The sequence below is a fragment of the Leguminivora glycinivorella genome, chromosome 11 (assembly GCF_023078275.1).
Source record: "Leguminivora glycinivorella isolate SPB_JAAS2020 chromosome 11, LegGlyc_1.1, whole genome shotgun sequence".
NCBI lineage: Eukaryota > Metazoa > Arthropoda > Insecta > Lepidoptera > Tortricidae > Leguminivora > Leguminivora glycinivorella.
Window position 1 is genome coordinate 22,483,819 of NC_062981.1, and position 27,729 is coordinate 22,511,547.

At 39.5% G+C, this 27,729-nt stretch overlaps 2 protein-coding genes and 1 long non-coding RNA gene across 10 annotated transcripts in view; 1 reads left to right on the forward strand and 2 right to left on the reverse strand.

Annotated features, from left to right (window-relative positions):
* The window catches only part of LOC125230923 (glutathione S-transferase 2-like), a 29,994-nt gene extending 26,878 nt beyond the window's left edge, over window positions 1–3,116 (forward strand). For both annotated transcript variants that reach the window (XM_048136204.1, XM_048136203.1), the window contains exons 4-6: window positions 1,263–1,405; window positions 2,075–2,260; window positions 2,936–3,116. In XM_048136204.1, the coding sequence (XP_047992161.1) occupies window positions 1,263–1,405; window positions 2,075–2,245 (314 nt within the window). In that variant the 3' untranslated portion in view covers window positions 2,246–2,260; window positions 2,936–3,116. The remainder of the gene's footprint in view (window positions 1–1,262; window positions 1,406–2,074; window positions 2,261–2,935) is intronic.
* A 346-nt stretch (window positions 3,117–3,462) lies between these two features.
* On the reverse strand, window positions 3,463–4,172 carry LOC125231203. Its single transcript, XR_007177598.1, has 2 exons — window positions 4,054–4,172; window positions 3,463–3,779 (listed from the first exon to the last, which is right to left on the reverse strand). It is a non-coding gene; the product is annotated as an uncharacterized LOC125231203 (long non-coding RNA).
* Window positions 4,173–8,804: 4,632 nt separating this feature from the next.
* Window positions 8,805–27,729, reverse strand: part of LOC125230930 (protein transport protein Sec31A) — a 53,120-nt gene continuing 34,195 nt past the window's right edge. For 3 of the 7 annotated variants that reach the window (XM_048136223.1, XM_048136219.1, XM_048136226.1), the window contains 10 exons: window positions 26,921–27,118; window positions 25,677–25,885; window positions 24,675–24,836; window positions 24,135–24,243; window positions 22,972–23,058; window positions 21,429–21,937; window positions 14,659–14,892; window positions 13,371–13,499; window positions 11,181–11,252; window positions 8,805–10,172 (listed from right to left, as the gene is read on the reverse strand). In XM_048136223.1, the coding sequence (XP_047992180.1) occupies window positions 9,984–10,172; window positions 11,181–11,252; window positions 13,371–13,499; window positions 14,659–14,892; window positions 21,429–21,937; window positions 22,972–23,058; window positions 24,135–24,243; window positions 24,675–24,836; window positions 25,677–25,885; window positions 26,921–27,118 (1,898 nt within the window). In that variant the 3' untranslated portion in view covers window positions 8,805–9,983. The remainder of the gene's footprint in view (window positions 10,173–11,180; window positions 11,253–13,370; window positions 13,500–14,658; window positions 14,893–21,428; window positions 21,938–22,971; window positions 23,059–24,134; window positions 24,244–24,674; window positions 24,837–25,676; window positions 25,886–26,920; window positions 27,119–27,729) is intronic. The other 4 variants (XM_048136225.1, XM_048136220.1, XM_048136224.1 and 1 more) reach the window with 4 other exon arrangements.

The following is a 27,729-nucleotide window of genomic DNA, read 5'->3' on the forward strand; positions in this document are numbered from 1 at the left end:
ATCAAACAAATTTCGACGATTTCGTATGCATTTTGGGCGAAAACTTAACATTCACTAAAGAAGATTGCAGCAAAGGACCAACTTTCGTGACGGATCACGCGTAAACTATAAGTGCTAGAACCAAAGTGTTAATGAGTGATTTGTAGTAAATTTATTAAGGATTACTTCGTTCCTACGCGCTTTTTCTGTATCTTCAACAGTTTTGTCAGAAATCGAGAAAAACCGCATTTTCGGCACTTTAAGGGAGGGTAGAGGGGTGACGCAGAGGAGGGAGGAGTGGGGAGGGTTGATGAAAAATAACTTCGGTCTATAACGTACATATTTCAATTTAAAAAAACCTTCCATTAATAATGCCGTAATTTTAGCTAATTTCCCCCTGCTAAAAGCTGAGTTTTTCTAATTAACCAGCACAAGTTTCTGAAATATCCATCGTTCACGTCAAAATGTATTATTTTTCAAGGTTTTAATTATTGTTCAGAGTCTAAATATTATATCCGTAAATACTATAATGATCCTTAGTAAAGGAGCAAAAGTTCATCATCCTAGATTGCTTCATGTCTATATGCCTGGACCTGATTTCTATGGAAAAACAATGGCGACTGTCGCCAGAGTCGCGCCGCTCGGAAGCGAACCTGCGTCTGTTACCGCTGCGACACTGAAGCAGCGGCTCTGACGCTGCGGCCATTGCGATAGAGCCGCTTTGCTCGGAAGTCCACCTTAACCACAGAGAACCTCCTATAGAATAGCAATCTTGTATATTTTGTTCGCGATACGAGTCACCTCACCAGTGTTTGGGGTGCGAGGAGCGGGCGGGGAATGTGTTAAGCGCGCTGTGATTGGCCGTTTCAAGGACGGCGGGCAGTCGCGCCAGATGAAAAGGGACAGAAGTATGACTGTCCCTCTACTGACGCGTAAGTGGCCAATGTAAGTTGACCTATGCCGGCTCTGAATAAATTATAAATATGACTTATTTGTGGAATGTAATGCTGTCTGTTTTTAAATTTGAGCTTCTTGTTACCTTTCCACACCATTTCACACTACAGGTGGACATCTTTAAGGCATCAAAATACCCTTTTCCAATTTTTTAGTGCGAAAAACACGCGCTGCTTTCGGGTCTGTTACTTGGTCGATACTGATCGGGCACGGCGAGCGCCCGCGCTTATATCAGTGCAAATACTAGGAAGGCTGGCGACCGCGAGTCGTCTTGTAATGGATGTCTATAGGGGTTGGTCTGTGACCTTAACACAACCTTGTTCCAACAGAGGCCGCGTTAGTGCACTACGAGCAAGACCCGGCGGCGAAGGCCAAGAAGCACGAGGACTTCTCCAAGAACCTGTACCCCGGCATGCTGGCCAAGCTCGACCAGATCCTCAAGGAGAACAACGGACACCTCGCGCTTGGAAAAGTTTGTATTCTGTATACTTTCTTACTTACGTAACCTTTGCGTGAATGTATGATACAGTGCCCCACTGTATCATACATTCCACGACTCTTTGACTTTTCGAACACTCTACCAGTGGCGGCTGGTGAAAATTTCTGCTAGGCAACACCAAAGCAAAAAGAAACCTACCTTAACATTAGGTACTTTACTAGTAATCAATTTTAAGCAAGCCGTTGGGAATTGGCTTGTATGGACCAGCCGCTGCTGCACTCTACCCACCTTTGAACATAGCGCAAAACTAAAAAAAATACCAATTTTGCGGACCCCTGGACTCAACGAACTTCGAATTTGTCGCTCCCTGGCCTTGAATTCGACGCCCACGCACGCTTTTTAACCCCCGACGCTAAAACGAAGGGGTGTTATAAGTTTGACGTGTCTGTCTGTCTGTCCGTCTGTCTGTCTGTTTGTCTGTCTGTGTGTGTGTCTGTCTGTGGCATCGTAGCTCCCGAACGGAAGAACCGATTTAGATTTAGTTTTTTTTTGTCTGAAAGCTGAGTTAGTCGAGAGTGTTCTTAGCCATGTTTAATGAAAATCGGTCTACTATGTCGCAGTCGGGGGTTTTTTCAATTTTTTTTTAAATGCGTGTCTACCTTCCGTTGCCCTTTTGTCACATTAATTTATTTTCCATTGCAGCTGACCTGGGGAGACTTCGTGTTCGCCGGCATCTACCCGTACCTCAAGGCGATGCTGCAGGCCCCCGACCTCGACGAGCGCTACCCGGCCTTCAAGAAGCTCGAGCAGACCGTCTACTCCATCCCCAAGGTCAAGGCCTATGCTGACGCCGCGCCCAAGACCGACCTCTAAAATCTAAACATACAGTTTTAAGGAAAGTAGTTAATAAATCAGCTGTACTAACAGTATACCATGCACATGTGACGTCAACTTTAAGATACGGTATAATGTTTTGGGGCAATGCTACTGATCGTGAATTGGTTTTCATGAGTCAAAAGAAATGCTTAAGATCGCTATGCGGTATTACATTCATGGATTCGTGTAAACCCCATTTTATAGAACTAAAAATACTCACAGTCCCTTGTTTATACGTGTATGAAATAGCAACTTATGTTAAAAGTAATATAAATCAATTTACGAAATTCAATAGCCTACGTCACCAGGGAAAAATTAATTATAAGCTATCTAGAACCGCCTGTGTATCTAAAAGTATAATTGGTATGGCGCCTAGAATATACAATAAATTACCATTAAGCATCTTACAACTTGAAAATATAAAAGAATTTAAATCTACACTGTATAACTTTTTAGCGGCTAAGGCATACTATAGTATTAAAGAGTATCTTAATGATGTATAATAATAATTTAATAAACTAGCTGATAAGTAATATAAATTATAAATATGCATGCGATGCACACAACATTTTATAAATATTTGCATGTCTTTGTGACAAAACATGTAGCTCTATAAATTGAATATGCATGACCTTTTGTACCATGTTTTAGCAAATAAATGACTGATTCTGATTCTGATTCTGACAGTACTATATATCCTATAAAAGTATCACGTGAAAGAAGATATTCGATCAGACCACAGGGTACGGTCAACCAATTGGTACCCTAGGCCACTCTAGGACTATGTCATCTTCTTCCTTGCGTTATCCCGGCATTTGCCACGGCTCATGGGAGCCTGAGGTCCGCTTTGACAACTAATCCTAAGATTTGACGTAGGCACTAGTTTTTATGAAAGCGACTGCCATCTGATCTTCTAACCCGAAGGGTAGGCTAGACCTTATTGGAATTAGTCCGGTTTCCTCACGGTGTTTTCCTTCACCGAAAAGCGACTGGCATATATCAAATGACGTTTCGCACATAAATTCCGAAAAACTCATTGGTGCCAGCCGGTGTTCGAACCCGCGACTTCCGGAACGAAAGTCGCACGTACTTACCGCTAGGCTACCAGCGCTTCCAACTGAAGGACTATGTCATAGTAACGTTATAAATCAGATTGTAAGAAATCTCTTGGACTTTCGATTGACCCATGGAACATGGCCGATCGTCCTCCGATATATTTTTTGCATTCTGCTGTTTAATGTATAAGTTTGATAGGATATTATGCAGTGAATAGCCTGCGCAAAGAGTGAATTTAATGTAGAATTCTTTTGGAGATACGAATAACCAATTCTACGGACATCACTCGGCAGTTCGTGGTCCCGGCCGCCATCATACTTTGTACTGCTGCTCCAGCTATCCTCCAGTGCATCGCGAAGGCCTCGTTCGCAAAAAAACTACTTATACTGTTTTATATATCTCAGTAATTTACTTGACATTGGCACAGTGCCCTGGTATCAGAAAGCCATTAATTATACGAATAAAAAAGAAATCTCTTAATACTTATCATTTTAAGTGGTGACGGGTTAAGAATTTCACTACCCCCTTTCTTCCCGTGGGTGTCGTAGAAGTCGACTATGGGATATGGGTTAAATTGTGGCGTAGGCGAGAGGCTGGCAACCTGTCACTGCAATGTCACAATTTGGATTTCTTTTAACCCCTTTTTGCCAAGAGTGGCACAGAAACTTAGTAGTTCATGTGCTCTGCCTACCCCTTTAAGGGATACAGGCGTGATTATATGTATGTATGTATGTACTTATCATTTTGACATGGTTGTAGAGTGGCCTGGGGTTACAATTGGTTTGACTGTACATGTTAGAACTCAGAATGTGGGGGTCAACATTTAGTATTAAAGTATATTGCATTTGAAGGCACTGTTAAGTTCTAAGTAAGTACATGTTATGTGTGTATTGAGCAGTAATTAAAATTAAATTAAATTAAATTTCATTTATTTCAAGCTCATGGCTCATAAGATGTTAGTTATGTACAATAATACTTAAAAACTATGTTAGTGATACAATAAATAACTTAACTAAATGGTACACCGTTACTGGGCTTGTGAAGTTCACAACAGTGCACTATGTACGGACAGTCAAGTCTGTCCGCAATCATGGCCAGGATGGTGTTGGGGCTGGCGCGCACGCGTCGTACGAGCGAGGCGGCTCGCAGACGCATTGCCGCTTTAAAGCACGTTACTCCTGCATCAGCGAACATTTGTGACGCACTACAATAGCGCGGCAGCCCCATCAAAACCCGGAACGCATTATTGTATTGAACTTGTAGGGCCTTGTAAGACTTTATTGTAAATTTGCTCCACAGGCTGCACGTGTAAAAGTTGGTACAAAAAGCCCTGAAAAGAGTTATTTTGCTGCCCCTAGAGCAACGTGCAAACCTGCGGGCAATCATGTTAGCTCTTATAGACAAGGCCCTACGTTCACGTTCAATGTCAGTATTGTCTTTGAGGTCTGTGGTGAGTATATGCCCTAGATATTTATATTTATATACTTTATGTAATGTTATCATTATAAGTGAAATACAGCTGCATATTTTTATTTAATTGTTTTATTTTTTTAGTAGGTTTTTTAATCCCGCACTTACATTTATTGTCATTTCGAAAATTTTTAACCCTTTGCATAGTGACTATTGACAGCGTGTCAAAATTAAAATTCGAATATATTTTTGTCAAGGTCATGCACTTAAAAGGTTAAAGGGCCATATGTACTGAACAGCAGTCTTTCCTTCCTATAACCACAGTATAATAGAGTACTATCGTACAGTATAGCCATTCCCGCTCCTCGCTGAAAGTGCCGCCCACCCCCTCTCGGTTACCTCACAGTTACCGCCTGCCAAAAACGAGAACAGTCGTCGACCTGTCATATTTCACTCATACAAGCACAGTCTTGAACTCTTGACAATAGAGGCATGTTCCGAAATTTGAGAGAGCTTTGGCAGCTCCGATATATTTGATGACGACTGTACTATACTGAATTAGCAGAGGCAAAGAGGATCGAGTATTATAGAGAGTTACTGTCGAAGTAAAATGTGTAATCACAGTGCATAGACTGCCATCTCTTGACAGGGGCTTAAAACTTTTGAACCTCAATTTTGACAATTTGGTCCATATTGTTAGCTTGGTATGTGTTAAAATGTCAAATATTAATATAAGCGCCATCTAGCTGAGCGTACCCCGAAGGTGTAATGCCATCTAGGCCACCGTACCTTTTTCTGTATGGTACCGAGGTACGTTTTTTTCTTAGACTTTATCTGTCTATACGGAGTTATATATGCCTTTGGCAGAGGGTAAGCGGAAGCACGGCGGTCAGCAACTTCGCTATAAGGACGTGCTGAAACGTCACCTGGCAGACAATTATGGTCGCGTGATAAATGATAAAACATCAGGCTGTCCCTATCGCACTATTTGTAAGTGAGATAGGGACGGCACGATGTTTTATCATTTATCGCGCGACCATGATTGCCCTGCCCAATGCGTGTGCTATCGATCCTGCACGTTGGGAGGAGCTCGCCGTTAACCGGTCATCTTGGCGGTCTACCATCTTCGAATCCATCAAATTGTTTGAGGACAATCGCCTCATATCACGACATTAGACACAAAACGCCAATTATGTAAGGAAAGAACTAACTCCTACGTAGTAGTAATTTTTTTTAAATAAAACTCGCCAATTACGATATATTTATAAGTATACGATATATAATTAAGATTTGGCCTATTTAACTTCTAACACTGATTTAGTATAAAAATCGATCTTAAATATTTTTTTTATTATTTTTCCCAGAGTCAGAAAACCATTGTCACATATATTAATATCTCGTTAAAATAAAAATTCATGCATTTAAGGGTTAAGAGCAAGTTTGGCCTGGCTAGCCACATAAGAGCTCACAAGAGGGTAAACTTTTGACTGCTGAGGTCGCCGTCATCGAAATCGATATGGAGGACTAGAGGTCGCGGGTTGGAACCCGGCTTGTACCAATGAGTTTTTCTGAATTTGTGTGCGAAATGTCATTTGATATTTGCCAGTCGCTTTTCGGTGAAGGAAACCAGACTAATTCCAGTAAGGCCTAGTTACCCTCCGGGTTGGAAGGTCAGATGGCAGTCGCTTTCGTAAAACTAGAGCCTACGCCAAATCTCCCATGAGCCGTGGCAAATGCTGGGATAACGCAAGGAGGATGATGATGTAGGCGGCAAACGAGCTGACGAGCCGCCTGATGGGAAGCATGTATATACATATACTATGAAAATGAAAATGAAATGAAAATGAAATATTTATTTTTCAAGTAGGCATATTACAATGCGCATATGAACGTCAAACAAAGCTACGCCGGCTCCAACCCTACGCCTCAGCCTCGAGAAGATTTCAGTCCCCCCTCAGTTGGGAAGGGTTTCCACTATGGGACCGGCAAGAAACTCGGCGGGCAACTTCTTTTCAAAACATTACATCTTATAATTAACATGCATTAAATAACAAGATACAATTTAACATGCAAAAGTATTCATCAAAGAATATGAACAGACTAGGTACTCTATGGAAATTAATTTCAATAAATTATATTATTGCTTAATAATACGTCGTTCTTCTGCAGAGAAAACATATCAAATTGTCACAGAAGAAAAAGATAATATTAATCTCAATATCATTAAATATGTAATTTACCTACACAACATAAAATATAAAATAAACTATGCGTGAAAAGCGGCTGAATACGGTTGCTATACAATTAATTTCACTGCCAAGGTTAAATGGCAACGAGTCATACATTTTATATAAAGCAAGGGGTGTAATAGGAAATCAATAATACTGTCTGTGTTTATATCGGTTATTGCGTAGGTAACGTGACTTATGTTGGATATGTACCACAAGACAAGTGAAAATTTGTAGGTAGGTAGGTACAGAAGAAAAATTGCTATACCCTACCAGGGTGCCATGTGATCCCGTGTACCTATACCTATGTAAACAACTTTGAATACCATGGTTTGCAATAAATGATTATCTTATCTATAAATATAACCAAATCATGGCACTAAAAGTCTGTAAATTAGAAAAATGTAGGGCTCACCGGCCAATTGCCTTCATAAAGCGCGAGCCGTTCTAAACCTTGACTTTAGAATTGGAATCATCGACTTAAAAACTAATTGAAAATATAATAGCGAAGGTATAATTCCCATAGAAAAATTTAATTCCGCGCCATTTTTAGTCCCAAGATTTGGTTGACCGTCTATACTATTTCATCCCTTGCCAAAATGTGATAAGTAGGTCAGGTACTAGCACAGAATATATAATAGTACAAGTACAGAAGGCTCACTCCTTAGATGTTCACAAAATGCCGCCATTCTAAATTCTTACCTACATTAATAACCGCTCGCGAGCAGCCGACATTGAATTCTATTGCGCCGCGCGAAGGTCGTCAGTCGTCACCACTGAATGGGCCGCGAACTCGCGGCCGCCGGCATGTACTTGTAGCGAGGCGATAGAATTGCGGAGTGAGCCGCCCCTGGTACTAGTAGGTATGTAAATAAAAAATACAATAATTTCTAAAAATATATTTCATTGTTATTATATTAAATCAAACATTAATATTTTATTATACAATAATACATTAATTTAAACTATAATATATTATAATCGCCATATTGCAGTACAAAAGTACACCCGCATACATTTATTCAGGATTCTTTGGGAAATAAATACTACCCTTTTCAAATGGGCAAGATATTGTTAGAATTCAATAAAGTAAACAGAAAAGGAACAAAGGGGATTTTGTTACATAACATAAAACTCTAGCTAAATCAATTAAATGCTAAAATTTTTATCTAGAATTAGTAATGATAGATCAACTTCATGAGTTAGTATGAGTGAAACAAAAATGTTATAATTATATATTGATGTACGGAATGACAGCGGGTTATTTAGACAACAATTTCTAAATAAATTGCCCTATCAAATCATTAAATCATAGTAAGTAGTCTATTAAATCATTTGAAGACATGGCCGAAATATTAACTTAACAAAATTGCAAGGTTTTTGGTTCGACAAATTCCAAAAATAGCCACTGACGACAGGTAAAAAAATTTTTAGACTGCTGACACATTTATGATAATAATTAAGTTGAAGTAGAGTGGAGTTTGGTTAATCATATTTAGAACTTCTTTGAATTAAATAAATATGGTCTAAAAATATTTTTACATACATATAGTTATGTAGTCAGTCTCCCCTTTACAGGGGTAAGTAGCAGCAGCGGCTGGTCCATACAAGCCGATCCCCACCGGTTTGCCTAAAATTGATTACTAGAAAAGTACCTAATGTTAAGAGTAGGTTTCTTTTTGCTCAGTGTTGCCTAGCAGAAATTTTCACCAGCCGCCACTGGTAAGTAGACACTTCTTTAATATGAACTTTTACATATAAATTAAAGTAAGGCACATAAAATAATATTAACTTATTTCGTCAGCTCGATACATCTTATCGTCCCTATAATATAAAAAAATAACACGATTTTAAACTTCAAAGTTACCTCGTTCACCGCCAAAGAAATCGACTGACGCGCGGTACACTCGAATATCAACCTTATCGTTATTCCGATAAGGTTAGGCGTGGCATTCAAAAGAAATTAACATAAAATGATGTTTATATTAAATTAATAATGAACACTTTATATGGAAAGTTCGTCCCCTATGTTTAAAAAATATAGTATAAGTTTATATTGGCCATTAATACTTATCAGTAAAAAGCAAAAATATAACGCTATTATGTAGATAGATATACATATAATCAGTAATAATAGGGGTATATTGGTCTCTGTCGCTATGCTGTTTAACTCATGTGTAAAGATGCATAAGGCCTAATGATGATGATGATTGGTGACAGATGTCCAATGAGGTAGATGTACAAAGCATTACCATTTCATGACATGTTTAACTTTCAGATATCGTTAATTTGTACAGTGACGGCGATAAAGAATGCACATGGGCCTTTGGAAAGAGACAGTTAACGTCATATTAAGGGACATAAGAAAGAGACAACGCACTGTAAGACGAAAAACCAATTGAATTCTTTATGGCCGTTAAGCAGAGATCGATCGGATTTTTGTGCGTCTCATCTCATACTAAAAGTCATTAAAATGACGTAAGTCACTAAGAATGTCGCAAATCCGTCCGATCTCTGAAATAAGGCATCGTTCATTAGAGTGGGAAAATAATTATACATAAACATAGATATAATTCACAAAATGGTAAAGCCATATAAACGGCTCAACCCCGTATATGTACTTATGTATGTGCGGCAAAACTTAAACTCGTATAATAATCGCTTTATTAAGCATCTTATCCACGATACAATGTTAAGGGCCCATTTAGACGGTACGAGAACTCGCATAGGTACGAGTTTTATTACATTACTAAATCGTATGTAACCTCAACAGCCCGCAATGTAACTAAAATCGCATGCGAGTTCGCACGCCGTCTAAATCGGGCCTAAGTCATAGGTACGTTTTATTATACATCGTTGAGTCACACAATACCCTCCATTAGACTGACATCACTGCAGTGTCGGTGAACGCACATATGCGTTCTTGACAGTAACGACCAACGCTCATAGGCGTTGTCGAAAATTATTATTCATACATAAACAGTTAAACATAGATATAATCATGAGCTATATTGCATTATAGTGTCTCGCCTCACATCTGTTCACCGCACGTAGACCTGCAACTGGCCGGCGAGTTGGAAGAGCGTCTTGAGGCCGGGCAGGAAGGACGCCGCGGCCGCGAAGTCCGCGCCGGTCGCCAGCGACGTCGTCACGTGCAGCGCGCTCTCGTAGTCGCACGCCTGCACGTGTTGCACGCACGTGTGGAGGGAGCTTAGTGCTGTCTCCGAGAGCTAAAGATAACAGAACGTTAGCTACTTGTTGTAGGACATTTCTTGTGGTACAAATAGCACTAGACCCTACTCATAGTGTTGTGTTCCTGCAGGTGAGTAAGGCTGCCAGAGCTCAACGAGGGTGCGGTGTGCTGATGACGGGAGGACTTACGGAACTAACATGTTCCGTTTATTGTCCTTTGAGTCGTCGGCAACCCGAACCCTCCTTGGAACTTGTACACTCCTTTTTGCTGTGTACTTAACACAGCAAAAGGGAGTGTACAAGTTTCTAATGGGGTGGCAACGCGCATGTGACACTGTTTGAGTTGCAGGCGTCCATAGGTTACGGTGACCGCTTTACATCAGGCGGACCGTATACTTGTTTGCCACCGACGTAGTATAAAAAAAAAAATGGTAAATACTGTTCTATGGGACACTGATTTAAATCTCAAACGGGATTTAATCACGGACGAACCGAGAACCGAGTACAGTCGACCGATTGAAACCATAGGCCACTGTATAACCATATCGACACCTCTGGTGTTTCTGGTGTCCATGGGCAGCGGTGATCGCTTACCATCGGGCGACCTGTCTGCTCGTTTGCCTCCTATCCCATAAAAAAAAATCAAAATGACAAGCAGTAAGAAATATCTTACAATCTGATTTACTACGACATAGTTCTACAGTGGCCTATTAGGTTTCCAATTAGTTGACTGTATTTGTAGTACGAAAAACTCGAACAACTAGATGTTAATGCTAACTTTTAATAGTCCGGTCCGAGACCACGGGGACAACGCCGTGCTTGAAACGTCGGAGGTTAGTTCAAAAACTAAGTTTAAAGTCCCGTTTGCAATTTTAAGTCACATGGACCAAAATTACATATTTACAGTGAGTTTATCTAATGTAAATACGTATGTATTTTCAATAAGATCGAATTTATGTCAGAATCTCAGAAAAATACGTCGTTATTAGACACGCAGCAATGGACAGGACACAACTGTGATGGAAAGTGACAAATGAACAACTCACCCTGTATTCTCGCAGCAGGTCGTACAGCGTTTCGAGCCTCCGTTGAACGTCTTCTAGTTTCCTCTTCATTTGCTAATCAAAACAAGTATGTAATACAACATTAGACTCAATATTATTATGAACAATAAATTGCTTGATAATTAGGTTAGATACATGTAATGAACTATTCATAAGAGCTTGTAATAATAAGTAATATTTTTGAGTTTGAGTTTGAGATTTTAAATCCACAAATATAACATACTAGCTTTTGCCCGCGGCTTCGCTCGCGTTAGAAAGAGACAAAAAGTAGCCTATGTCACTCTCCATCCCTTCAACAATCTCCACTTAAAAAATCACGTCGATTCGTCGCTCCGTTTTGCCGTGAAAGACGGACAAACAAACAAACACACACACTTACCCATTTATAATATTAGTATGGATAAAGGGTAAAACTGTTGATACTCTAGAAAAATGTACCTAGTGTTACTTCCTGTACCTACACAGTTTAAACAATAAAAATTTCTGATTTCTGATACGGTAAACGTGGATAAGAATTGTAAATAAATAGACAAATATAGGTACCTTACACAAATCAACTTAGCCTAGAATGCAAGGCGACAATATGCATAGAAAACATCCACGACAGTAAGCAATATCTGTGATTATATATGTGTGATTAACACACAAATAACCTTGCCGGGATTCGAACCCAAGATCATCTGCTTAGCAGGCAGGGTCACTACCGAGTAGGACAGAATGGTCGATAAATATGATAAGATCGTTTACACTTGTAACCTAGTACATTTCTCTAGGTCGTAATTAAATATTTTAAATATAATAATGCAAATTATGTACAATAACGACTCTTTTTCTTTTTAATTAATTTGGTTTTTTCTGTTTATAATTATTCTTTTTATTCTATGTTTCGATCACAGTCTGTTGTTATTTTTCTTGTAACGTTTTCACTTTCTTAACTGTTTGACCACGTTCTTGTATGTGTTTTGTATTTCTTCTGTCTGTTACCCTCCGTGAATCTTTCTCACTTGATGGTCTCATCGGAAGATCAGCGCTGGAAGTCACCAGCAACACGCTGAGATGAGGCCATTTCGTGGCACCTCATTCCTTTCTGTCTTGTTGTTATTATGTGTATTTTGTCTTACCTGTGTTCACGAATAAACGTTTATTCTATTCTATTCTATAATGTAAATTCATATAAATTAATGTAGATTAATTTATACTGTAATTTATCATCCATACTAATATTATAAATGGGAAAGTGTGTGTCTGTTTTTTGTCCGTCTTTCACGGCAAGACGGAATGACCAATTCACGTGATTTTTTAAGTGAATATAGTTGAAGAAATGGAGACAAAGGCTACTTTTTATGTTTTTCTAACCCCCCACTTCTCTAAATGGGGGGTGGAAGTTTGTATGGAGCATTCCGCAATTTTCGAATGTAACGCGAGTAGGGTTGTAAATAGAAAAAAAACCAAATGTTTTTTTTTCAGAATTGTGAAAAAAAACATGAAAAAAAACCGAGCACCTTGGTTTTTTTTCTAAATATGGTTTTTTTTTCCAGATGAACAAATAATACGACAATAACGGTTTTTCGTGAGTTGTAACGTGTTTCAATAACAATAACGTAAATTTTAATTCAATTAACATTCAGTATACAAACGTTTATTGGGGAATCCCCGATGCTGCGTGTAGCGTGGAGAGGCGGTGGTGTTGCCAACAGTAAAAAGTGATAACTACCAACTACAGATTTCGTAAATGTTACTTTTATAAGACCAGAAATTAAAGTTATTTGATGAAATTCGTTTAATAGTTAACACTAAGTCTAAAAAACCGTATAAAAGTATTAACTACTTTCAAATTTTGAGATTTCGTACTTTAGAAAAAAAACACACTCCAGAAAAAAAACTGTTTTTTTTCACGGTTTTTTTTCATGTTTTTTTCAAGCCAGAAAAAAAAACCGTTTTTTTGCAACCCTAAACGCGAGCGTAGCCGCGGGCAAAAGCTAGTTATGTAATAAATAAATCGAAATTAAATAATTTTATTTCGTTTGTAATGTTGCAATCTTGTTTTTGATTACATCTATTAAGATGCATCCTTGAATGCACTTTTCTTGCTTGTTACTAGAAGTTTAGTCGCTATTCACTGGTGCGTTATATGCACTACTCTTACTATACACAAGGTCGGTAGCAGCTTACCGGGTTAGCGGCTCTGTTAGAGCACTCCGCCCTAATAGAGTCCAAGACGCTCTGCATGACTTTATGCTCCTCCGGCAGTTCCGCCTTCTGAGCTGGTTTGGCTTCCACGGCGGGCAACGGTGACGCCGACTGAAATTAAAATAAGAAGAATAAGAATTATTTGTTGAAAAACCTTATTGCTAATGTTACATTTATGCGTTTTCTTATATTACGTGAAGTGTTACGTGCGCTCGAACTAGGAAAAAGAATCCTGTATCTCGGGCAAAGAGATAATGTTCTAGTTTTAAACACAATTTAATGTAAGCAAATTAAAATCATGAGAACATGTACATAATAGGTATTAAAAGTAAAAAAACACTTGGAATTAAACAACATTTAGGAGGTAAGGATAGAGACAATTATAAATTTTTTTACTCAATTAAATTAGGTAATAATTCTTCATTTTCAATACTTGAAATGATTTTAAAACCTCCGTTTCAATGTCTAAATACGCGAGTCACATTATAGGTATTTATGAACGTTTTATAGTCAATCATAAAATTAATAATTGTGCGTAAACTTTACTGTATTTTTACAAGTTCCCACACAGATTCACAGATTTTTCAAAATCATAAATATTTTATTTGTAAACATATCTGACTTTTTAAGTATGAAGGCATAAAGTTCAATATGTCAGTGATTGTTTTGACATGCAGTAAGGTTCGAATTCGATGACGTCACTTCATCGCTGACAGCGTTTTCGGTGGTCAAGATAAATAATAAATTACACACATTTTTAATCCAAATACGTAGTCAAAATACACTTTTTATACCCAAAATCTATAAATATTGTTTTTTTATGTCAAATACTACAAAATACAATCATTTACTGTGCCAAATTCTATATCAGTATAGTAGCCTATTGCCCATTGTCTATTGTTCGGGATTTAGAGACACGTGTGAGGGTTTATAAATTAATTACCTGAGGATTGACCCGGATACTGCTGCTGCCCAGGATACGGTTGTAGCCCAGGATACTGTTGCCCAGGGTATTGTTGTCCGGGGTATTGATGGGCTGGGCTTAAAAACACATGTGTGGATTTATAAATAAATTACCTGAGGATACTGCTGAACAGGCGGGTACTGTTGCTGTTGGTATTGATCATACTGCCCATACTGCTGTTGACCCGTATACTGCTGCTGCCCCGGATACGGTTGTTGCCCAGGATACTGTTGCCCAGGGTATTGTTGTCCGGGGTATTGATGGGCTGGGTTTAAAAACACATGTGTGGATTTATAAATTGATTACCTGAGGATACTGTTGAACAGGCGGGTACTGTTGCTGTTGGTATTGATCATACTGCCCATACTGCTGTTGACCCGGATACTGCTGCTGCCCAGGATACGGTTGTTGCCCAGGATACTGTTGCCCAGGGTATTGTTGCCCGGGGTATTGCTGGGCTGGGTTTAGAGGCACGTGTGTGGGTTCCACCCCGAATAGGGGGTGAGTGATGGGCGCTTGCTGCTGGACTTCTTGCTTTGGCTAAAAATTAGATAAAATTTGATAAGATTACAGTTTTCGTTAACATTTTTCAGTCGTTATGTGATCTAGCTCCGTCTTGACTCGTTTTAGGTTTTGTAATTGTGACAACCATTTAATAGTACCTAAAATTATTTGTGGTTTAATAATAATGAATAATTTACGCAAGTCACATACGTTAAGGTCACAAAAAATAAAACACAGCAGGGGCATAATTTACAACTTTGATTAGTCGAACGAAATACATCCAAAAGGGCAAAAACAAACAAAAATCATTTTGTTAATACTAAAATGTCTCTGGTAGTCATACAAAATACTTTAGCAGACTGATTGTGACCAAACTTATGGGATTATTATTACGTTGGGTATGATAGGATGCGATTAAATTGTAGGCTCGTGTATTTGGTGTCAGAAAACACAAACAATATGTGTGTACAATGGGACTGTCGATAAAGAAAAACACTGGAAATAAACTTGTATCTGGAATTGTCTTGATCAGTGAGAATCTTGTGGACCAATGGCCAGTCATGAATGATTTGAGTGTCACTTGAAGATGTGTGTAGTTTTTTTTTTACTATACAGGTATTGGAAAATGAGTAGTCAACTAGTCACACCGAGTCACACGATCATAGTCACACTCAAAACTACCTCGCCGGTTCGGCGGTGTTCTATAATGTGCCCCCATCTTCTCGTGCCCGCGTGCAGTGCTGACATTTCGCCGGATTCAGGGTGGTAACCATACTAAACACGTATATTTTCAATACTCTAGAAAGTTACCATACTTTTCATCGAAACTTAGTTATAAATTAACCATATTACACCTTTAGTTAAACATATATACATACAATCACGCCTGTATCCCATAAAGGGGTAGGCAGAGCACATGAAACTACTCAAGTTTCAGTGCCACTCTTGGCAAATAAGGGGTTGAATGAAAACGAAAATTGTAACATTGCAGTGACAGGTTGCCAGCCTCTCGCCTACGCCATAATTGAACCCCATATCCCATAGTCGACTTTACGACACCCACGGGAAGAAAGGGGGTGGTGAAATTCTTAACCCGTCACCACACGGGCAACCTTTAATTAAAACAAGATAGAAATTCATTTCAATGACAACTTGACCAGTATTTTTGTCGATTGTCATATCATGCGTCACTTTCGCACTTACATACTTGTTAGCACGTGACAGACATGGTGACAAATGATAAACAGCCGTCCATCTTAGCCCTGCAAGTCTAGTTAAGGACCTTTCTATCCAGCCAGCGTATCATGCTTTCAATTTTATCACTGATCCACGTGGATAAGACATCTGTCACTCTCATACTGACGTACTTGCCAAAGCGTGACGGATGCTTTATCCACGTGGATAAGTGATAAAATTAGAAGCATAATACGCCCGCTGGACTTTGATCAAAACTCATTTTAATATCCAAACATTTTTTTTTTATGAATGGGCTTACTCTTGACCACAGACTAGCCAAAGGCAAAGACGTGGCCTACGATGGAGTGAGCTCGCCCAGAAGATGCCTGTTCACCCTAGATTTGAAAGGGTTATTAATTTAATTTTACGTTAATTTTCAAATTCTATTCATAATGTTTGCAATTCTTAGCTTATCTAAAAAAAAATAGGCATTCAGTATTCATTCAGTATTCATTTAATCATTGCTTTGTGTGTACATAAGATCTTATAAATGGTAATGACTCAACACAACCCTGTAAGGGCACTGCAATAAAGTAACAAACTAAAACTAAGTAACTAATAACACTATATACAAGATTACTATACAATACAATATATGTATTTACATTTATACGGCCGGCAACGAAGCTATATTATATTATATCATAGGGTGACAGCAGAGAGCGCGACGTTTAATTTAGTCATTTAATTATGTGAAGTTAGATATTGTTCTTATACTCTAAATATTCTTTTACAGAATAGAATGCGTTGTCTACAAGGAATGCTTTCAAAATTTTTAGGAACTTATTATAGTTTTGTTCATTTTTTATGTAGTTTGGTAGGTTATTATAAATTTTTATTGACATAGGATAGGGACCATTTTTGTGAATTATTAATTTTGACGGAGCTTGGAACAAATTATTTTTGAAGCGAGATTCGAATCGTCGGGGCATATCTCCAAGTTTAGTGTAGAACTCAGAGTGCGTTTTAACAAATTTACATAATTCGAAAATGTATAGGCAAGGTACTGTGAGAATTCCTAGATTTCTATAATGAGGCTTGCTACTATCAGGTAGCTTGATATTCGCCAAGATTCGAACGCATTTTTTTTGGAGAATTAGCAGGTCTTGTGCGTTTGTACTGTTTCCCCATAAAATTATAGCATAGCAAAGCCATGCTTGGGTGAATGCATAGTAAGCTGTGAGAGCAGTTTGTAAATTAGTGGTCTTTTTTAATTGTCTCAGGGCGTAAATAAATTGGCTAACTTTTGTTTTTATTTTTTCGACATGGTCTTTCCAATTCAAATGAGAGTCAATTGTTATGCCGAGAAGTGGGAAGGAGGGCACGCATTCTATTTTTTTATTTCGGAACTCAAAATCTATGTCTAATTCTTGTTTTTGGTGGGGCCTGAATTGCATTATTTTAGTTTTTTCAAAATTGATTTCTAGGTTGTGGTCTTTTGTCCAGTTTATAATGTTAGTTATTTTCTCCGTTAGTTTTTCATTAAGGTTTATACTGCCGTCACATGATAACAACAACGAAAAATCATCCGCGAACATTACACATTTTTCATCAAGAGATTTTGGAAGGTCGTTAATGTAAATGATGAACAGCAGACAGCCGAGCACGCTGCCTTGTGGTATAGAGTCCGACACGGGCTGGACATCTGACCTGATAGTGCTAATTTCTTTTGACTTGTCATTCGTGTATTCGATATCAACGTACTGCATCCGGTTGCTTAAATAGGATTTGAACCAATTATGCGTAATGCCTCGCACTCCAATACCGTAGAGTTTATCGAGCAATATATTAAATTTTACTTTTTCATAGGCTTTCGTCATATCGAACAACACACCGATCGCGTACTCTTTTTTATCTAATACATTTAAAATATCATTAACATATTTGTAAGCAGCTAAAGTGGTTGATCGTTTTTTGCGAAAACCGTTTTGCGCGTTATCAAGGATATTGTATTTTTCGCAGTAGGAGTAGAGCCGTTTGCACATGACTTTCTCAAATATTTTAGAGAGTACAGGTAATAGCGCAATCGGACGATAGTTATTCGGGTCGGATGGCGTATTCTTTTTATGTACAGGTTTTATAATGGCTTGTTTTAATTTATCGGGAAATATACCTTCAGAAAACGACTGATTGATAATAAACGTAAGTGGAGGAGTTAATACATCCGCACAAGTTTTTATAAGAGTGGCCGGTAACTCGTCTATTCCGTAACTCATTTTGTTCTTCAATCCGCGTATTAAAGAGTAGACCTCTTGCGGTTCCGCCGGTCGCAGGAACATAGAGTTCTCCGAGGGCTGCAGCACGGGCCGCCCGCGCGGGGCCGGCTCCGCGTCCGCCCGCGACCGCCCAGCATTCACAAACAAGTTATTGAATGCGTTAGCAACTAACTTAGGGTTTGATATTAATTTGTCATCAATAGTGATTTGTAAATTTTTCTTATTAAAACTGGTTTTCTTATTGTTATTTTGTTTAATTATTTGCCACATGCATTTTACTTTATTTGGTGCCTTATTCATCTTTCTAATATATTGTAGTTTTTTAGATGTTATGATAGCCTTCTTTAGAGTTTTTTCATAGGACTTATAGTGTTGATTTAATATTTGATTCCTAGATGCTGTAACGTGGGTTCGCAACAGGCGCTTATGTCTACATGATATTTTGATACCTCGAGTGAGCCAAATATTAGAATTTCCTGGTTTTATTATTACACGTTTTTTAGGAATACATTTGTCTAGAATTTCAATAAGTTTCCTGTTAAGAGAATCATAGTTATCATTTACAGTTTGATATTGAGATATATATGCGTCCCAGTTAATTTTTTCTAGGTCTTGTTTAAATAATTGAATGTTTTTTAAATTATATGTCCGCTTTGTTTGGTACCGAAAGGTTGCTTTAGGTAGGTTTTGATCAATATTTAAATCGACTAATTTTATTGTCACGCACCTGTGATCCGAGAAACCTAGTTCAGTTACTGACGTTGTGAAATTTCTTGTGAAGTTAGTAAATATTAAATCTAGACACGTCGCGCTGTTTTGATTTATCCTTGTAGGCTCACGAATGTGTTGTTTAAAGTTGTATTCCAGCATAAGGTTTAATAAGTTATTTGATTGTTGTGATTTTGTTAACACGTTAACATTGAAATCCCCGCCTATAATAATATTTTTGTCACAAAATTTGTTTTGAATATGTTCCATAATCAAATTTAGTTGGTTATAAAAGGTATCCGTCTCTCTGCCGTTCCAATATAATAATATGAGTATGATATCAAGTTTTAAAAGTTCAACCGCGCAAACTTCTATTACGTATTCGATAGACATATCTGTTATCTCCTTTCGTTCTTCGTATTCGACGTCATCGCGCAGTAATATGGAAACGCCACCTCCGTTGTGTTTCTCGCGAAAGAATGATGCTGCCAGGTGGTAATTTTTAAAAGAAATTAAATTTGCTTTGGCCTGGGATAACCAGGTCTCAGAGATACAAAGAGCTATATCGTAAGCCTCGCTGTGATCTTCTAGAAACGCCTCAAGACAGTATTGTTTGTTTACTAGGCTTTGCATGTTTTGAAACATGATATTAATTGTTTCGAGCTCCTCGAAAGGTATTTTCTCCTAGGTTTGGGCTTTGGGCTTCTGTAGAGTTAATTTCCGTAACATCAGTTTCTTGCAAAGGATGGTGAACCTGATCTTGACTTGGGGGCTCAGGTTGTACGGAGGATTGTCGTTGTTTGTTAGGTACATATATTTTTCCATTTACAATTAATTTGTTATCTCTGATTATAGCATGATTTCCGCTTTTCCTTTCATCTATTAGTATTCTTCTTAATTCTCTACGCTTTTCAGCTTTTTCAGGATCCAAGAAGGGAGATATTGCCAATCCAACATTTTTGAATAAGCGCGAGTTATTTAGGATGTACTTTGTCATTCTTTTAGTTATTAATTCGATGACAATCGGTCGCCGATATCCTTTTTTTCCGATTCGAACAATGTCTTCTATGTATCCCTCCAGGTTTACATTAAGTACTTCCGAAAAGAGGTTTATAACGTGATGTTCTAGCTCATTGTTATTTTCCCATCTCGATTCTTCCATCCCGTACAATACAAATTTCTTATTGTGTTCTCCGTCGGTTTTCTGGACAGTAGTCACGGCGGGCTCGCGGCTTTGCTGGCCGGCTCCGGTCTTTAGTAAGGAGCACTCCGCTTCGAGACACCTAATTTTATTATTTAAGGTTTCTATTTCTAACCTTAAAACATCTTGATTAGTGGCAATTTTTTGGATTTCCATATTCATTTCTGATTTTATGTTTTTGATAGGGCCTTGGAGCTCTTGTTGAATAAGGGTCCTCATCTCTGATGCTATTCTAGTATTTATTTCCGAGATAATCGACTGTTTTTGTAAGTCTAGTTTCTGATCGAGTAGTTCGCTGAGTTGTTGTAGAGTTACGTTTTTATCATGCTCCGGCTGCTCGCTCAGGCTACTTCACCCTTTATTAAAGTTTGTCTTATATTATTACTTACTGTCCAATTAACCGAAAAAAAAATATCACTATATTTTATTATGACTTATAAACCGCAAAAAATATTTTTAAAGAATACTTTTACGTAATCAGGCAAAAACAACATCAGCCATGTCATCTAAACATTGTCTGTGGATGAAGTCATTCAGTGCGAAACAACACTTTCTGACACTTTAAGTACGAGACATAGAGGTCATATAATTCTATGACCAGACGGCCGACAGCGTTTTCGGTAGCCAAAATTTAAAAAAAATACTCACATTTTTTAATTAGAAATACGTAGTCATCATCGTACACAATACACATTTAATACCCAAAATCATTAAATATTGGTTTCTTATGTCAAATATTACCACAGATGTCATATACACCATAGATCAAGCAAACGTATCTACTTAGCGTGTCAAATGAACTCAGTGAAATCCACTGAGTTGTCCGTCTTTACTCGCAGCTTGCAGCTTTCGGGCGTCAATTTTTGTAAGTTGAAGTCAACCAAAACATAAAAAATGCCTCGTTACATGATATTCAATTGCAACAACACAAAAATTATGAACAATCAAGAGCCTGAGACATATTTAAAATTACAGGCAAGAATCAACTTCAGTACAAAATTTGACACGCTCGGCCCCTATACAAATATATGAATTTGTTTCTTCTATCTAAATTAAGTTCTGTGAATATTACAGAAGACGAATCATTTATTGTGCCAAATTACTATTAGATATGAGTCTAGCAGCCTATTACCACATTTGTCAAAACAAACTACAATAATCGTAGTGCATTTTGTATACTTATATAATTACAATATGAATTCAAAACTCACTTTAGGCTTGGAAGTGACGGGCGGCGGGTCGTTCCAGCCAGGCGGCGCCTCCTGCCTCCTCTCCTGGTAGTAGCTCCCGTTCACTTGGCTCGCCACCGGCGCCGCGTTCATCGGTGCCACACTCGGGTTCATAGGATTTACACTCGGGTTGAGGGAATTTACACTCGGGTTCATGGGATTTACACTCGGGTTCATCGGATTTAGTGGATTTACACTCGGGTTCATCGGGTTTAGTGGATTTACACTCGGGTTCATCGGGTTTAGTGGATTTACACTCGGGTTCATCGGGTTTACTGGATTTACACTAGAATTAAGGTGACTCGGGTTCAGTGGCTGGTTGTAAGTGTAACTACCACTGCTAGGGACTGTAGCCCCCGAGTATTGGTCGGGGAGGGGGCTGTTGAAGCCGTAGGAGGGGGGTTGGGGGTTGTTGAAGCTGTATTGGTTGTACAGGGGTGTCGATTGTACGGATGGGTCCACTTTGTATTTGGATTTTGAGGTTATGCCACCTGGAAGAGATAACGTTTGAAAGTAATTTTAAAGTGAAATAAAAAGTAAATGGTTCGAATATAATTCGAGTTCTATTTCTGAAAAGAGTAGCTTAGTAAGTTAAAAAAAAGTTCTATTCTGTATCTGTAAGTGTTATCCTGTTATGAAGTGTTAGTCTTAGAAATCGGATTCCTTTTTTACTATAAACGGCCTCATTAACGTCTTCACGTGGCTTACGACGGAGTAAGACTGGCCCAGAAGGTGGTGGTGAGTTGTCGTTCGACACCCCTGCTGGGGTGTGAGTGGCCCCTTCCGCGCTGGGCGCTGTGGGGGCTGTGTGTGCCCGTTCACCCTTAATTTATGAGTCGGGAAATATATGTCGATGCCGGCATGGAGTTTCACTTCTCGGTAGCGCGCATAAGAAATTATAAACTCTTTAATAAGCGGATCGATCTACGATACAAGATGCATTCATACGATTACACTTAATAGGGATGACGATTACATGAAAAAATGGCATTCTGTTTAGTCCGTCAGTTACGTCGTCCAAAAATACTAAACACGTATTTTTCGCTTTTTCTAATTAATGAAAAATTACAAAGATATAGAGCATCAAATTCCGGGTCCGCTTGTGATGCATTGCTGACGTCACGCGAAACTTCAACGCACTGTACCGTTGTCATTTTTCGTTTACGAGAAAAAAAATACGTGTTTAATTTTTTTTTATAATCGAACTGACGGACTAGCTAGGTTTTTTAGTCGTCTCGCCTTTTATATGAGATCGAGTCGAGTCACTCGGCTCTCGTATCGTCGACTAGGTAACTAGAAGATAGAATAACAGTATGTACCACATCGTGACCCCGGGCTTCGCGCTGTCGAAGGCCAGTGCGGGGAAGGACCGGGACGGTCACCGGCGATGACATCGCACAAAAACAAGGCCGGTAAAATGTGCGACAATTTATTTGTAGAGCCATAGGAGCTCGTCAGATATGTGTGCAAGTTTCTTTTTGTGAGATGTAATTGGCGGTGGGCGGAGAGCAAGTAGAACATTTACCAGACTGCGGCCCCACGCTGGCCGGGCGCGGCGGCTGCGCGGGCTGCGCGTGCGCCGCCCAAGGGTTGGGCTCGTAGGTTGGCGCCACTGTGAACACACATTTATGACACTATCTGTTTATGATTACAAATTAAATAACTTAGGGCCAGTTGCATCGACCACATTTGACAGACACATCATCGTCACGCAGCAGACGTAGATGGAATTTAAAATTTAACGGAGACAGACGGTTTGGTGCGACCGACCATAAATTTAGCTTTGTGAACAGTATGGCACCGAAAAGGGCACTTTCGAAAAATTTTCCTCGGGCCGTTCAGTCGTGACGAAAACAGTCGTAGGTAGACTTTATTATTATTTCTTTTATTCATTTTACGTCTCAGGTTAGACTTTTACGATATGTATATGAGAATAAAATATAAAAACACTTACAAAAAACATAAACACATTATAAAAACCTAACCTAGGGTGCCGCCAGCAGCGGGGCAGGGCCCAAGCTGCCGGTGGTTAGGGCTGCAGAGAGAGGAACCGTCGGACTATCCGCGCTGTGTCCAAAACTACTACAATTTATTTTATTTTTATTAGTTACAGTTACATGCCACATTTCAGAATCATAAGTACTTTCTAAACATCGGCTCATTATGAACCACACGCGTACCGTTCCAAGCAAATTTACTAGGGATCTACCGACTAGTCGCCGACTAGTCGCCGACTAGTCGGGAAAGCCGATAATCACAGAAATAAATTTCCTACCTAAAGATTTCATAGGCAGGATCACTACCCAGTTGTTAAAAATGGAAAATGTATGTATATAAATATTGGCATGAACCTTGGAACCTGTAATAAATCATGAAAAGCGCGAACGACATTCAAAATGTGAATTTAGTCGAAAATTATGTTTTGGCCGACTAGCCGACTAGTCGGCCGACTAATCGGCCACCCAAGTGCCGACTAGTCAGTAGTCGGCCTAGTCGGCCAAATCAATAGTCGGTACATCCCTAAAATTTACCATCCACGTACGATCAGCCAAAAAAGTGGTTTACCACTTTTAAACACAAGGTCGAAAAGTGACAAACCACTTTTTTAGCTGACCGTACGCACTGTGTTTTTTGGCAACAGAACATGGAACAGTTACGGCTCGTGAGTACCCGGCTAAAGTTACCAACCTGCACTGTACGTGTTAGAGACATTGTCGTGTGCCACCAGATGTCCGCGCTTCGCGTGACCGCTCGTGGTACGACAGCGCGCGAACTGCGGCAAACCTTGCTGTTGTTGCTGAAACAACAATATTTTGATTTAATAACATAATGAAGTCTCGTTAACGTCAGCTGCCGCTCCGTGGGTGGGTTCAAGAATAGTATTCCCAATATGGAATTTCTCGAATATAAAACTCCCTCAGCATGCTTGAATAAAAAGACAAAGGTCCATCTCATGGCCCCTCCTAAAAATGTCAAAATAGAAAGTTAGATTCGCCCAAACAATACTATAGTGGTGACTTGTACCACATATCTATACTAATATTATAAATGAGAAAATGTGTGTCTGTTTGTTTGTTCGTCTTTCACGGCCAAATGGAGCGACAAATTGACGTGATTTTTTAAGTGGAGGTAGTTGAAGGGATATAGAGTGACATAGGCTACTTTTTGTCTCTTTCTAACGCGTGCGAAGCCGCGGGCAAAAGCTAGTTCCTCATATAACAAACTCACGTGGCTCTGTCTACGCGGATTGAGTCCCAGGGCTGTGTTGAGTCGTTCGTGAAGTTCTGTCGGCGGCGCGCCTTCTAAACTGTTGAGAGCACTGCGGAGGCAACCCTGAGCTGCTAAACGTCCCGCGTACTCTGTTAGTACTGCTTCTAATTTGCCGCCACTCTGAAAAATAACGCAAAATTAGTCCATTACTTTAATAACTCCATTAGTTTTTCCATCAAAAGAGATAGTAAGGAATCAACCGAAGATCCTACTACAGTCTGTTCGGAAAGAGAAGTGTCGTGGATTGTATGGAGTCCTATACATTCTTGACATTTCTCTTTAGGCACAGCTCTAACATAGTTCTCTAGACACTATAGCTGTCTCAGTCTCACCTGTGTGTCTCTCCCTCTCCCACATCCCTCATCAACAGAAGTAACTCCATTAGTTTTTCCACCAAAAGAGATAGTAAGGAATCAACCGAAGATCCTACTACAGTCTGTTCGGAAAGAGACGTGTCGTGGATTGTATGGAGTCCTATACATTCTTGACTTTTCTCTTTAGGCACAGCTCTAACATAATTGTTCTCTAGACACTATAGCTGTCTCAGTCTCACCTGCGTGTCTCTCCCTCTCCCACACGCCTCATCAACAGAGATAACTCCATTAGTTTTTCCACCAAAAGAGATAGTAAGGAATCAACCGAAGATCCTACTAGAGTCTGTTCGGAAAGAGAAGTGCCGTGGATTGTATGGAGTCCTATACATTCTTGACTTTTCTCTTTAGGCACAGCTCTAACATTGTTCTCTAGACACTATAGCTGTCTCAGTCTCACCTGTGTGTCTCTCTCTCCCACACGCCTCATCAAGAAAGCTATACTAAGATATCTGACGTGCCACTATTAGTTACTCTATCCGGAAAGAGTGTCGTGGATTGTATGAAAGTCTTATACATTCTGTGCCTTTTCTCCTTCCGCACAGACTCTAACTCTGTTCTTTAGACACTATAGCTGTCTCAGTCTCACCTGCGTGTCTCTCCCTCTAGCGGCCGCCGCCCTTCTCATAAGCAGCGCCAACTCCGTAAGTTTCGCCAATGCATGCGCCCCTCCATCCCTTCGTTTCGCCACCCATCTTGATAAAAACGCGTCAGCCGAAGCTCCTACTAGATAGCACACTGTGGCCGCTTCTGCGAGTGCCGGGTCAGATTCCTTTGAGAGGCGATCGCCGAGCATTTCTGTAAGAAAAATAAAATGGACCCGTTAAAAAGAAATAGGCAAATATTTTTTGAGAAATGAGACAGACACAGAGACAGAATGGGAGCGAAAGGAACGAAGAACTGAGAAGTGACAATGACAGCAAAGCGATCCGTGGGTTCACTATTATCTGGCAGAAACTTTTTTCGCATATATTTGATTTGCATAATTGTTCTTGGCAGAATATGCTTTGGCATAAATCATTTAGCAGATTTTTATAATACCGAATCGTACGTTGGCATAATGTTGATGAGCATAATAGTCTTCTAGTCGAATAGTACTTTCGCAGATAATATCTGTGCATAATATTTAGGCGGCATAAAGTTGCAATTTGCTTTTCGATAGCGAGTCAGATGTGTTGGATGCAAAATACCTAACACTCCTCCTCGCTTCGCTCGTCGTCGTACCTAACGGGGACTCTGAGACAGAATTTCCTTTTCGATAGCGTGTCATAATTCTGCTCTTGTAATAGTATGCTATACGATTATTATGGTATATAAAATTATGCTAAATCAAAGTCGACCAAAGGAATGTTCTGTGAAACAATATTCTGCCAAATGTGTCCTATGCGTGGTAGTAATAATGCCAACTAAGTTTTCTAAGAAATTACCATTCGACCGAATGTTTTTCTGCGAAACTTCTTAGGCGAAGTGTGTTTCTGGCCAAAATTATTCTGCCAGATGAGAGTAACCCCGATCCGTGTGATCCGACCGCAACCGGACTACAACCGACTGACTCGGACCGAGAGCGTGCGAAAACGGCCTTTCAGCTCTCGGCTAGTATACGAGCGAGCGTTACTGTACGCCATATGCACAATTTGTCTCTAACTCTCTCAGTGTACTGCTGTACTAAATGTCCTAAAAGAACGAACTAGTACACTTCGGAGATCGTACTAGTTGGGAGCGATCTTTTCAGTAAACGAGCAGGCACAACTCTAAACGGAGCGGCAGCTGACGTCCACGATCATAATAGTAATGTGTACCATAAAAATAGTAAGTTTATGCCTGAATTCTTACCACAGTAATGTTGCAACTCTGCTCCTTCAGTATGCGTCACACACGCCGCCAGTACATCTCTCCAGGAGGACGGGCTGGACGAAGACACTAGCGCCTCCCAGCGGCCGTTTAGTAAACTACTGGCGACGAGCGCGACGGGGTCGCGACCGGAATGTGCTAGGTGGTATTTCTGGACTTTGTAGAGGAGCTCTTGACTGCCTGTAAGCGAGTTATAATGGTTAATAAGTTTTTTGCAAAAAATTAATTTTTGGCACAAGCTTTTATCGCCGACTGTACCTTTCTTTCAACAGTCATCTTTTGCTTTCCGAGACGTTTCTAACGGCCCAGCCACGACATTGGTCTAAGCGCGACAGCGGCGAGCGGCAGCCATACGTGCGAATGAAAAGTCCCATCGCTGTGTCTCGCTTCAATGTATGGCCGCCGCTCGCCGCTGTCGCGCTTAGACCAATGTCGTGGCTGGGCCATAAAAACCCCTTTCACGATGGGGATACGACGTTTCATAACAGAGTTCCTATGACCACCTTTCTGCTCCATCAGACCAGCTTGATGACACAATAATATTGCATTGTCACGTTATTTACATATGTGTGCAAAATTTCAGCTCAATCGGAAACCGGGAAGTCGGTCAAATTTGGCTTCTACGTTTTGACCCAAACTAACATACTAACAAGGCAAGTAAATAAAAGCTTGTAAAAATTGCTCAGCACTATGACTATGAGACACTTACAGGTAGCAAAATTTAAATTTATAAATTCTTGTTCTACGGAGAGGAGAGTATGAATTCAAATTCGAAATACGATCTCGATTAT